Below are 13,837 nucleotides of genomic sequence, written 5' to 3' on the forward strand. Positions count from 1 at the left end.
AATAGTTTTATTTGCTGTACTTCAATGCTCATGAAATAATGTTCATACAAGCCATTTTGTTAAAACTTTTTATTGGAAAAGATTTTCTTTGGGGTTTATTATAACATAACATACACTGAAAAATGTTCTCTCTGACGTTCTTTGAAACATTTTAAAGAAACTTTTAATTTTATTTTACTAGACAAGCCTAAATGACTACCGAGAAACTCAAGTAATAGTTCACTTAAAAATAAAATAATTCTGTCATCATTCACACACCCTCGAGTTGTTTCAAACCTGTATAAATTTCTTTCTTCTGCTGAACACAAAAGAAGATATTTTGAAGAATGTCGGTGACTAAACAGTTGATGGACCCTACTGACTTTCTTAGTATTTTTTTTTTCTTACTATGGAAGTCAATGGGGACCATCAACTGTTTGGTTAGAGACATTCTTCAAAATATATGCCTGTGTTTAGCAGAAGAAAGAAAACAACAACCTGTTTGTCAAGTTGTTTGAAACAACTTGAGGGTGAGTAAATGACAGAAATTTCATTTTTAAGTGAGTTATTCCTTTAAGCCTCCATATGCAAAGTGAGAAAAATTCACAGTAAGGTATGTTTATATAGAGGTCTAGAGGGTAATTAAAAAGAAAACATTGTTTTATTTTGACAGGCGGGTCACTTCTTCACCTTTTGTTTCTTGTGACGCATTCTAAGAGTCCCAGAGGCTTGATCTTTGGGAGACTCTGACCTATTGGAGATGACGGTTACCTCAGGTTGGTATGATTGTAGGAAGTCAAGGAGGTCTTCCTCCTGTTCCTCGGGATCACATTCCACATCATCATTAAATCCCAGGCTCTCAGCTTCCATCAGTGGGTCCTCCTCCTTCTCTTCCGTCTCACCCTGCCTTTCTTCATTACACTGATCTCCCTCCTCTTCATCACCATTGTCTTCCTCTTCACAGTCTTCCTCACCAGTTTCTTCCTCTTCATTCCCCTCCTCCTCTTCTTCTCTTTCATGTTCTTCTTCCTCCTCTTTCTCATATTTGCAGCCAACAGCGCCACCCTTTGGATAATGGAAAACGTGTCTGTGATCACTGAAAGTGATTTGTCGTCTTCTGCTTGGTTTCTGTTTCTCTTCTCCTTCACTTGGGCACTCTAGTGTGTCATCATCTTCATCGATTCCTTTAGGAAGGCAGGGCTGGTCCTCTCCAACATCTTCCTCATCTTCCTGCTCCTCCTCATCTTCATCATCTTCCTCTTCATCTTCATCTTTGTCGTCCTCTTCTTTTTCTCCTTCATTACTCTCCATGTTCACCTCCTCGTTACTACGTGCATCATCAGCAAGCTCATCCTCCTCTTCTTTCTCCATTCTCTCAGCAAGCTCCTCTGCTGTGGGAATGTTTTGCTCTGGTTCTTCTAGTATAACACTAGGAAATCTGCGCCTGCGGGAGGTCCTGTCAAACTGTGGGTAGGTCTCATCTGGATATCCTTGGGAAGCGGTGAATAAAATGAGACGCAAAATTCAAGTAACGATCAATTGAAACAGCAGTGGACCCAACATAAAACCTTGAGGTATACCTTCCCAGTCTGCAGTATAGGGCGCCTCCTCAGCCTCCTCCTCCGGCGTGGCTCCCTCTCGCAACTGTCTCTCCTTCATCATTTGAGTGATCTCCTTCAACTGTTTGAGCTTTCTCTCCTCACGCCTACGTGTGCTCCGGCGTGACCTGAAATCAAAACAAGTCAGAGACTACGTTAAAACAACTAATAAAAATCACAAATCGCAACCACTGCTAAAACACACCCACATCTCAATGATAATCATGAAGCAAAATTTTACTTTATTGGATCTAAAATGTGCAAGCAGTATGTTCTGTGAATATACAAACACTTAAATATTTGCATTTATGCATTTGGTAGAAGCTTTTATCCAAAGCGACGTTGTATTCAAGTATACATTTTAGAAGTAGGCTATGTGTATTCCCTGCTTGCGTTGCTAGCACCAAGCCCTACTGATTGAGCTACAATAAAGTTGTTGTTTTTTTGTAGTAAAAAATTATATAATATTTTCATTTGATTTAAAAGATGGTATCAGCTACAGCTTAAACCGTAGCTGAAGGATAATCACAGACGAATAAGGCTGCGAGTTTGCTTTCAAAGGATTCCATTTCCGAGTGTCATGCAGATCATGTCAGTGCAATGTCAGCTCATTGACCAAAAAGATGATGGATGGTGGAATGAGAGAAATATGATCTGTATACCTGGCAAATGGGTGGACTTTAGATATTCTCTTTTCTCTGACTTTTTCACTCATTCTGGCCTGCAGCTGCACCAGCTGACAAGTAGCTGCCAGGGAGACAATTGAATGAGGTTTAGAATCATGTTAGATAGAGATTCACTCAAACGTGTCCGCCACACTCTGCAGTCTCATTCTGGCATGTGCCAAAACTGGGATGCATGAGAATGATAAATATTTTACACAAACTTTAAAAGCAAAATATATTTTTTTTTTAGACTCCACAGAATTAGTAAGAATAGTTCATTCATTTTTTTATACACATGCTGGTACAGGGAGTGAGTGCTGTGCTAATGCTCTATCGGTTACTCCCTCCACCCTTTGGCATCCATTTTATGAATAGAGCTAAACCTCTTACTACTGATCCAAAAGACATGCAGTTAATTGGTGTTAGGAGCTGCTAGGCTTATAAAACATTACTTCTGATTGCTAATCCGGGTCAAATAAAAGGGAGAGAACAAAGCTTAGACAGGATCTTAATCTACCTTATCTGGAGTTGCATGTCGTTTAGCTACTGATATGCTGAGAATGCATGTAATGAATAAACAGACATGTGGTTTAAAAAGGGTCACAACTTGACAATATATGGTGCTATTAAGATGATCTAGCATCTTTGTTAGGTATATAAAGTTGTCCAACTAGAGTTGATGTATATGCCAACTCACGCATCTCTTCAAGCGTGCATTCTGACTGCAGCATAGGGAATCTGCACTCTTGTTGATGAGGTTTGTCCTTAGAGGTCAGCTGTTGAAAAATCAAGGTAAATGACACTGATTTTGCTACTCATAACCACATTTAAAAAATAATGGCAAAAAAATGTATCAAGGTTTCCACAAAAATATTAAGCAGCACAACAGTTTTCAGCACTGATGATAATAAGAATGATTTCTGAAGGATCATGTTACACTGAAGACTGGGGTAATGGCTGCTGAAAATTCAGTATGGCCATCACAGAAATAAATTACATGTTAAAATATATTAAAGGTGCAGTATTGGAGAGAGTTGTTTCCCCGCCTCTTCAGACTTGATGCTCACGCTGGTTGCCATATTGAGGACAAGCAACAGGAATGAGCGCATGCGACAATGAAAGGCAACAAGCCTGTACGTTTTTTAGATGGATGCCGAGGCTTTATAGGTCGCATACAATCTGCGATCTCTGACCCAGTTAATTTGCTTGATTCCATGGCTGCAAGATTTTGTGTTTTCCACCAACTGGCAACCCGTGGTGCCAAAATACTATTGGATAAATTGGCAATGGGTGAGATCACACAGACCAAAACAAAAATAGATATTCCGACACACATTTAAAATTTCTGATTACACTACCATTCAAAAGAGCAGAGCAGAGCGGCACATATGGTAGTGTGTACTGTGTATATTAAAGCACCTGTTAGATCTTTATTCCAGGGGAAGTATTATTACAGGATAGGTGCTGAACACAGCAGATGTCCAAATAGCTTCTGATAAGACTCACCTTGAAGAACAGGTAGATGATATAAAGGAAAATTCCAAAGCCATAGACAGGGATGACCTGGCCCAGCAGATTCGGCTTGCGAACACCCTTGATTCTGGCAATTGCCTCAGGATTGTAATGCTTGATGTAATGAGAGTCAGTGTCCCAGTGATCATGATCTTCAGGGAATGAATGTCTGTGGTGTGAGGGAGGAAAATGCCCTGGCCCAACTTCAAAGCAAAAAATAAATAAAAAATAAAAATATATATATTAATTTACAGAGACTGCATTCAAAAAGAGAAATTTCTAGTCAGTGAAACGTAATTTGAAATTTTAATGTGCAGTATAGTCATTTAATTTATATGTTTTTTCAGGCATGGAAAGTCACAATTAAAAAAATACATGACTGTAGCAACAATGATAAATCAATGTCCTTCCAGTACAAACATTTACCATTGTAACTACTGTACAAAATAAATAAATAAATAAACCGAAATTAAACAAATTGACAAAGATTCTGAAAGCTCCTTATATAGGCTAACGCTTGGAATGATCTCATAAAACATTAAATATTATCATATTTAATGATTGTCACTATGGTTACCGTGCTAAAGTGTCAAAGATGCCATAAGGATTAAATTAGGATAGATCTGTTGTGGAAATGACATTGGGGAAGTGATTCTCACATTATGAATCCACACACGGGGAGGAGGTTGAGGTTAACGGGACCTGAGCACAGAGATCAAAGGGACTGTCAAATCAGCGCTGAAATTACTGAAACAGTAAATGAGGGGTGAAGGATTATGTCTCATGATCATCATCTTACCATTCGACTGCACTGTTTCTTTCTTCACTCTGGGCAAAAATAATTTGGGTAGGAATAAAGACATGCCGAGGACGATGCAAGAGACGAAGGTGATCTTCTGACATGTTGAAACAGCCATATCGATACGTGAGAGGAAACATATGATGTAGAACAAATGGTGACAAGCGGCAACATCACGACATACCTTCTACGAAATTTCCTGTTGAAGCGGAAATGACTGAAAACATTAATCCGACATCCGGTTGATATTAGACTGAGGACTCATTAAATCCTCTATGATTAAATCAGTTCACTCATGAATCATCAGTCGCATTCGTGACCTGTTAATAACCTGTTTTATGAGATGATTTAGTCTTTCGCTCTTTATTGTATTTTTTGTTCGCTGTCTTTACATGAATAAAGGGGATCTGTCCGTAAAAATATTTCAAAATTAAATTTCACAAATGTAATGTTTTTCGTCTTCTTTTTGTTGTTATTCACTTGTTTGTCCGGTAGATGTCAGTACTGTAATGATTTTAGCGCTCATTATGACTCAAAAGCGTCCTACGCATGAGGGAATTCATAGAACCTTTTGATTGCGGATTATCTCCCTATGACATACATTCTAGTTTGTAATTCAATTAATAATAAAACAATTCATTTTATTTTGTATAAAATTAAAATGTGTTTCCTAAAATGTAACAGTAAACATTAAATGTCACCACAAATTATTGTGCTAACAATGATCTACTGATGCATTTTCTGCCACATCATAAGAAAAAAACTAATAAGACCATATCAGCATACAGTAATATCAACAGTTTTTCTGACTTACCCCATAATATATATATATATATATATATATATATATATATATATATATATATATATATATATATATATATATACATTTATATAGATATATTTACCTAATTTAATTAGATGTATTAATAAGATATGTAAAATATTATAAGTATCTAATCCTACCCTAGTTCTTTTCCCCTGCTATTTATGTAGAACCAGTCATGAAAAGGCTACACAGTCATTTTCATTTTTATGTTCATTTCTGTGTTTTTAAAATAATCCGTTCGTGGCGTTCTCTAAGACCTTCGAGCGCATAACATGCTCCACCTTAATGTGAAAATACCTTGTTGCTAAGCTAAATAAATATTCATAATTCATTTACATTTTCAATAATTCCTGATTAAAGTTTTGAGTTTTACCACATGCAGCTTTAATGAGCTTGTGGAAAAAGCATTTCCAGTTTTCAAAGGAATAGAGGAAATTGGAAAAGTGGATTGGTCCTTAAGTTTGGCATGGGGATGTAATGTGAGTCTGTGTGTGAGAGCGTGTGTGTGCTGATATTTCCTGCAGAGCTCAAACTCTTCCTCCAGGCCAGCTCATCTTTTATCTGTTTACTGAGCTGCTCTGTTATCAACATTTTAACAACCTAATTATTCTTCATTAGGCTCAATTTAAGTACCACAGATGCACTGCCACATAAGTCGTACTGTGTCTGACACCTCACACATGGCCAGTGCATAGTTATTTTTTCAAAATAAATAAAATGGTTTTGTCTGCTTTTCTATGAAAGTCTTAGTCCTCATATTGTTTATGCTAACAGGAAAATATGCCATTGACTCTTATGAAATGCTTGTGCCCCTTTGTCATCTGAGCAATAGATTCACATACATGGCAATCAACACACCTTCACCAAACAAAATTGCTTTCAGAAATAGCAATCGTTTTCTTTCTCTATATTCATGCAAGTGATTTGTTGTGCAATGTCACCTTACTCAGTGGTAGCGACCAGGTTCGCATCGAACCCCTTTTCGCTCTCTCTCTCTTTCTAGCTTTGTCTAAATCAGTCAATTTATTTCCAAATTGCAAGTTGAGTGCGGGAGCAAGGGCTTCTTTCACTGCTGGGGTGAAATATTAAATCAATGCACACTCCCATATGTCGAGTGGGCTTTAATTTTTTTATTTAATATTGATGGGAATGAAGCTGGCTTTGAGTGTCATGAAGGACATACTGTTGCAAATCCAGGGGCCTTTATATTCATGAAGAAGAGACAGTGATGGTGGGTGAATGTGGTGGATTAATGCGGACCTGAGGAAGCTTGGCGGTGTGGGCCAGGCCTTGAGACGCTGGCCAGTTGTCATCCTTCATTTATTATCATGAGGAGAGCAGGGCCGCAAATATGAGGCTTTGAATAATCTGGAGCGGTTCTGGAACTGATATATTTTCAGATGAATGCTCAAAAAAAGATTAAGAATCTGAGTTAAAATGCTTGCCAGACCTTCGACCGGTCTTCTTATTGTGGAATGGGGAAGCGTGTGAGTGTTTAAGAGTAAAACATAACTGGACAGTCCTACGAACGTGCTGATGTACAGTATTATGCGTTGAAGAGAGGAAGCAGATGGGGATTCTGATTAAGGCTCAAACGCAGTGTAAATAGTAATCTGATCTGTAGTGTCGTGCCTGTGGGAAAGCAGCTTGGGTTTTGGCCAGAGAGCACTGATGTCCTATACCAGCTCAAGACGTCACATTACTCGCTGCTGCACCCCTGACTCAGACAGAGGGTGAAGGGTCAAAGGTCAAAATGAATGAATGCTTGTTAGCAAGCATTTTGTACTGTATTTTGTACAGTATTTGAATATTGTTTTGTGAATTGTATCCTCCAATGATCATAAAATAGTTTAAAGCACTCGAGTGAAGAAGAGATCAGTCCAGGTTCATTTATATTACTAAGATGATGTTAATGGAAGGTGGAAATGTGTTCTCATGACAATATTGATTTTATTTTAAATGTTGTCATTTTAAACATTAAACATTAATCAATATTTGTATTGATTTGTGATTACATTTTGTTATACTGTTTGGGGCTGGTGAGTAAAAATATATAGTAAAAACAGTAATATTGTGAAATTTTATTACATTTTTAAAATAACTTTTATATATATATAAACTGTTATATATAATAACTATATATATATATATATATATATTTTTTTATATACACACTGAACCAAATTATAAATGCAACACTTTTGTTTTTGCCCACATTTTTCATGAGCTGAAGACTTTTTCTATGTAGACAAAAGGCCTATTTCTCTCAAATATTGGTCACAAATCTGTCTAAATCTGTGTTAGTGAGCACTTCTCCTTTGCCGAGATAATCCATCCACCTCACAGGTGTGGCATATCAAGATACTGATTTGACAGCATGATTATTGCACAGGTGTGCCTTAGGCTGGCCACAATAAAAGGCCACTCTAAAATGTGCAGTTTTATCACACAGCACAATGCCACAGATGTCGCAAGTTTTGAGGGAGCGTGCATTTGGCATGCTGACTGCAGGAATGTCCACCAGAGCTGTTGCCCGTGAATTGAATGTTCATTTCTCTACCATAAGCCGTCTCCAAAGGCGTTTCAGAGAAAGCCTCACAACTGCAGACCACGTGTAACCACACCAGCCCAGGACCTCTTAATCCAGCATCTTCACCTCCAAGATCATCTGAAACCAGCCACCCAGACAGCTGCTACAACAATTGGTTTGCATAACCAAAGAATTTCTGCAAAAACTGTCAGAAACCGTCTCAGGGAAGCTCATCTGCATGCTCGTCGTCCTCATTGGGGTCTCGAAATGACCGCAGTTCGTCGTCGTAACCGACTTGAGTGGGCAAATGCTCACATTCGACGGCGTCTGGCACTTTGGAGAGGTGTTCTCTTCACGGATGAATCCCGGTTGTCACTGTACAGGGCAGATGGCAGACAGTGTGTATGGCGTTGTGTTGAGGTTTGCTAATGTCAACGTTGTGGATCGAGTGGCCCATGGTGGCGGTGGGGTTATGCTATGGGCAGGCGTATGTTATGGACAGCGAACACGGGTGCATTTTATTGATGGCATTTTGAATGCACAGACATACTGTGACGAGATCCTGAGGCCCATTGTTGTGCCATTCATCCACGACCATCGCCTCATGTTGCAGCATGATAATGCACGGACCCATGTTGCAAGGATCTGTACACAAGTCCTGGAAGCTGAAAACATCCAGTTATTGCATGGCCAGCATCACCAGCCATGTCACCCATTGAGCATGTTTGGGATGCTCTGGATCGGTCTATACGACAGCGTGTTCCAGGTCCTGCCAATATCCAGCAACTTCGGACCGCCATTGAAGAGGAGTGGACCAACATTACACAGGCCACAATCAACAACCTGATCAACTCTATGCGAAGGAGATGTGTTGCACTGCGTGAGGCAAATGGTGGTCACACCAGATACTGACTGGTTTTCGGACCCCCCCAATACAGTAAAATTGCACATTTTAGAGTGGCCAGCCTAAAGCAATAGGCTGATAACATAATATTGCAATATAAGTGCAATAATCATGCTGTCTAATCAGCATCTTGATTATCTCGGCAAAGGAGAAGTGCTCACTAACACAGATTTAGACAGATTTGTGAATAATATTTGAGAGAAAAAGGCCTTTTGTGAGGCCTTTTGTGAGATTTGTAAGATTATAAATGTCTTTTCAGTCCCTTTTCATTAATTAAATTCTGATAAAAATTATTATTATTTTTTTTAAAAAGGTAGTGTATATAAGACTTCATTTAATTTTCAAAAATTCACTTGAATAAAAATTGTGACATTGATCTAGCCACGATCCCCCATAGGCCTATATTGCCCCAGTGGAATTCAGATATTTGCGAGTGCCTGCATACACTACAAACATTATTCAAGGAGGAAGAGAAATACACTAATTACCACAGCTAGTGCTGCATTTGCATTGAAATAGCTGTTTATGAAGCCAGTGTCAGTTTTCATTAAACTGCTTAGTGACAAACTACATACAGTATATGGCACAAATGTCAGTGTATTAAAACAGTGGTGCAAATTACTCCCAGCAAGGTAATTATGTGCCCGGCCTATCGTTTTAAAGGTAAGCCATAACCGATTGTGTTTTCACACAGGAAACTAGCAATTGATTGGCTTTGTTTGACATCTAGAGTTGTTTTCCAGTGCGCTGCATCTTTGTTGTGGACGCTGTATGTGGTGGAGACAGTGTGGGCAGGCGGAGAGGGCCACTGTGAGGGTGGAGAAGGTGCAGAGGTTCAGCTGAAAGAAGCTTTGATCTCAGACAGCAGGGGGGAAATGACATTATTTAAGGTGCCTCACCAGCACGACACTGCAGCACAGCGAGAGATGCGCTGTGAAATTGCTGGTTCAGTTGCACATGGTTGAAATGCCGGACACACACACACTTGTGCATAAACACACAGACAAGGATATTAGCAGAAAAGCCAGCCACAGGCGAGTCGGCAACACAAGCACACACTTGCCTCACTGTGAGGAATGTAAATGCTTCAAATACACGTGGGCCTTTCAAGTGTGACAGAGAGCAGTTTGTTTTTACATGGGCTCACTTAGATTGGATGTCTGGCCATATGAATTCAGAGAATTAGGACAGACGAAAGAGAATTCAGACTCGGAAAAAGTTTAGATTGCATATTTATTTAGTTTGTGACAATCATAACATCAGCATAATATATTCATCTAGTAGCCTACAGGTAACAATAACCAACCCCAGGTACATGTATACTAATATGAATCCAGGAACGTATACAAACCAAATGATCTTGCTTGGAATGGTATTTTGATATCCCATGATTCCCATTATAGATCTAATGGATAATATATAAATTTTAAACAAGCAATTGATAGTTTTCTCTGTGTGCTCAGGTCCTTGATCACATAATTTCTGATAGAAATATAACAGCACAAACATCAGTAGCCTAAGTATTCTGATTATTTTTTCAAATATATTTGCTGGTTCGTCCAGCTCTTAAATGGAGCAATGTCAAATAAAATGACAGGAATTGGTAGGATATAATAACGCAAAAAGGTCAAAAGATGAAAAAAAAAAAAAAAAAAAAAAAACCACATCGAGGAGCAAAGAGGACACTGACAACAAGTGACAAAGCAGGCAGACAAGACAGAGCAGGTTACTTTGGATATTAAACAAAGTCTCCGTTTTCAAATTTTGTCAGAAATTCATCTCATTTCGTCTGTAAACACTTGCGTTACCAAGGTAACGACTGACGCTTTTGTATTACATTCTAGAGCGACTTGGCTTGGATTGGCACGGAATGGAACTTTACAGAATGAGAACCCTTCAGTCCGACGGTGGAAAAGCGGTTTTTGGATATTACACAAAGTCTCTGTTTTCAATTTTTTTCACTTTTTTTATTACGAAATTCAATAAAATAAATATATAAATTGGTTGTTTTCCCGCGGAATTGGGCTTCTTTTACACTGTTGTCAATGTCGCGAGTTTTTGTACCCTCGCCTCGGAACGCAATGTTTACCCTCCGGAAAGAGACTTTTATATGGGGACACACACGACCCTCCCAGAATGGGAGCTAGTGGGCTAGTTTTGTATACGTGCTAGCAGAGAATGGTGCTAGTTATGATTAGCAATTTGACCCTTTTTTGTGCAGCAGCAGCAGACTTGAGGGCCTCCGTGATATATCTCTAACTTAGTGCCTCAGTTCAACCCACACGTGAATGGATCATCTCTTTATCTTCATCTTCTCGTTACAGCACGAAATAAACACGAATGAACATCTGAAGGTATGTTATAGGAAATGGTACAACTTACTGAAATTGACCATGTCTCATAATAGCTCAATTAATGTTTCGACTGAGGAAAGTCGTTAATAAAACCGCTTGTCACAAGGTTAACGTTACATTTACCTCAGTCAGGACATTTTAGGAAAATTAACTGTAGTGGGGAGAATTTTGCAAAAGAAATATTACATTCAGTATATTTTTAAGTTACTTGTAAGTTACCCTTAAAAAGTCATTATTATAACATTATTGTAAAAAATGGCCTTAAATGCAATTATGAGCTGTTAATTTTAATCTTTGTGTAATGTACCAGCTGACAGTGTTCCCATAGTTTACAGCATTAGTTGAGACAGACCCCCTAATTAATTAAAACATTAATTGGTTTTGAATCAAATTTAATCGGAATAGACTCGTGAAATTTGTGTCAATACCCAGCCCTTAAAAAAACAGTACCAGTTGTTGTACCATGTAAACATTGTAACATGTTGTCAGTAAACTGAATGAAATTATGTTCAGTTACCAAATGTTTTTACAATCCCAATACACTTCTTGTGATACAATTATTATAAATTATATGATGCAATTACATCATTAATTAAATAAAAGGAATATCTAATTCACAAATAAATATTATTACCTATATTATTATTTCATTCTGTTTTCCAATTTCTATTCTACTCACAGAAAGTATTTTAACAGTAAAAAATGCATATTGTTTTATGAAATACCTTTTTTTTAAAAAAATAGATTACAGGTGAAATACTGACATTTTAGTCTGCTCTTCTGACAAAGCTACTATGGCTTCAGTCTTGGATGGTCAGTATTCTTGTCATTGTATGTTGACAATTTCACATTTTAATTTTTGGCTGAATGTTTATGAGAGATAATTTCTGCTGTAAACACAACATCCCAAAGAAATGATAGGAAAGTGAAGTGTTTGTTGCACAAGCTCTGTCCTGAGAATGTCCTTCTTTTCTGACTGAGCAACTAGAGGCAGTTTTAATGTGCTATATAAATCAAATACAGAACGTGAGTCACTGTCTTGAACATATGGCTTTATATAAGATACTCACTTTATGGCTTATCACCTACACACTAAATAATAAAAAATAATAAAAATATAAAAACAATGAATAATACCGTACTACAAAATATTGAATTAAATTGTCGCCACCTTCTGGTGGAATGATGCAATGACACAACATTTATTTTCAGTGTCACGTACTTTGAAAAGGTGATTTACTCTATTTTGTTTTCTACCCTATATCAGTGTTTATATCCAAACTATAAACTTGTATCCCAGTACTTTAGTATCCCAGTAATAATTTGAATTGTTGTGGTTCAGTTGTCACAAACCTCAGTAGAGCTGATTTGCTTCAGTACCTGATGGATCTCAGTCATCCGAGACTTTATTTTGAAAGTGACAGAACAGAAAATCATCGGTGTGTACCTCGTGTACGGTAGGCACCTTGAATGGCCTTAACTAGCTTTAATAATAGGTGATAATGACTAGTGCTTCACAAAAAAGAGGGAACGAAATAACGGATAAAAAAAGAGAAAGAAAAAGAAGGAGAGAGAGAGAGAGCGCTGCTTCATGCAATTATTAACAAGTTAACTTTGTAGTGGAGACACTTTATCCCCGAGGACAAACAACCCAAATGTTTGCAAAATATAATTAAGCCGAGGCATCTTTAAATGTCATTGCAGCCTGTGCCATGTTTCAAATTGTTCTGCATCAACAGAATTTAACGAGATGGCGAAGGAATCCATTCCCTGCAAGCATGTGATAAGCCACACATACAGTGAAGCACTTTCATTGATTGCCAAAATAAAGCATTTTGTATGCAAATGGGGGAATGGAGTGGGTAAGCTGATTCAGCCTCATGGACACCAAATAATGGCCTTCACAATTAATACTCTCGCATGCTATCCATTGAAACTTTCATCTCTCGTTTAATGGCTCTGAAACATTTACACATGCCCCATCCACCCCCACCCCAAAAAAAAAGAAGAAAAGAAAAAATGGTGTGTTGTTCCAATGGATTAATATGAAAGCCAACAAATAAATAAAGTCCAAACACCCTGTGCCTCCACATGAGCCCCTCTCCGATTCTTGGCCCGTTCCTGCTTTTTTTTTTTTGTTGCTGTGTTTCAGGCACATTTTGGATTAACTGATAATCTTTGAACATGAAGGAAGGTCTGGGATCCCCCAGGGGCATGTGCTGGGGAGAGTGAGCTTGACAGGGGGATTGGGGCTGATGTGGCATTGTTTGAATGTAATGTGCTTGTTTTTGTACTTGTAAACACGCTTCTCTTTGTTTTAGTAATGCCACCCCCTTCCTGTGTAGATTTTTCTGCTGGAGCAGCACAAGTTTGTACACACAGAGGCGTGATGGGCTAATAGTGATATTTTATAGCAAGACCTGATCAGATTGCCTGAGAGGAAAGCCTAAAGCTAGCAGACAATGGAAGTTGAAGTAGAGCATCAGCCAATCTTCTGTCCTCCATTGAATGAGAGGTTACTGATGATATCATTAATAACATATAGTGTCATGCTACTAACATGTTTTGTTTAATGTGATACCATGGTACTTTCATTTTTAGAAGCATTGTAATGAACCATGGTATCTTATATAAAAACCATGATACTTGAATATGGTGATTATTCAA

General features: G+C 38.1%; 1 protein-coding gene across 2 annotated transcripts; it reads right to left on the minus strand.

Annotated features, from left to right (window-relative positions):
* Positions 1 to 54: 54 nt before the first annotated feature.
* Positions 55 to 4,863, minus strand: ric3a (RIC3 acetylcholine receptor chaperone a). 2 transcript variants are annotated; one of them, XM_077228399.1, is made up of 7 exons: positions 4,738 to 4,863; positions 4,554 to 4,650; positions 3,749 to 3,957; positions 2,940 to 3,018; positions 2,240 to 2,324; positions 1,560 to 1,705; positions 55 to 1,469 (listed from the first exon to the last, which is right to left on the minus strand). In XM_077228399.1, exons 2-7 carry the CDS (start codon positions 4,615 to 4,617, stop codon positions 658 to 660), a joined length of 1,395 nt encoding a protein of 464 aa, XP_077084514.1. In that variant the 5' UTR covers positions 4,618 to 4,650; positions 4,738 to 4,863; the 3' UTR covers positions 55 to 657. The 2 variants fall into 2 exon arrangements, with proteins under 2 accessions (XP_077084514.1, XP_077084513.1); XM_077228398.1 differs by lacking the exon at positions 4,738 to 4,863 and having other exon boundaries at positions 4,554 to 4,731.
* Positions 4,864 to 13,837: the final 8,974 nt, after the last annotated feature.

Source organism: Siphateles boraxobius, unplaced genomic scaffold, assembly GCF_051911475.1.
Source record: "Siphateles boraxobius isolate OS27281-9 unplaced genomic scaffold, OSU_SipBor_1 130, whole genome shotgun sequence".
Lineage (NCBI taxonomy): Eukaryota > Metazoa > Chordata > Actinopteri > Cypriniformes > Leuciscidae > Siphateles > Siphateles boraxobius.

Bases quoted from the DNA above. Each gene is read 5' to 3' on its own strand.
- ric3a (XM_077228398.1), bottom strand. From the start codon at position 4,671: ATGGCTGTTTCAACATGTCAGAAGATCACCTTCGTCTCTTGCATCGTC. The intron at 3,958-4,553 runs GTAAGATGATGA...TTTGCTTTGAAG, and splicing joins AGAAACAGTGCAGTCGAATG to TTGGGCCAGGGCATTTTCCT. The intron at 1,706-2,239 runs GTATACAGATCA...TTTTGATTTCAG, and splicing joins AAAGTCCACCCATTTGCCAG to GTCACGCCGGAGCACACGTA.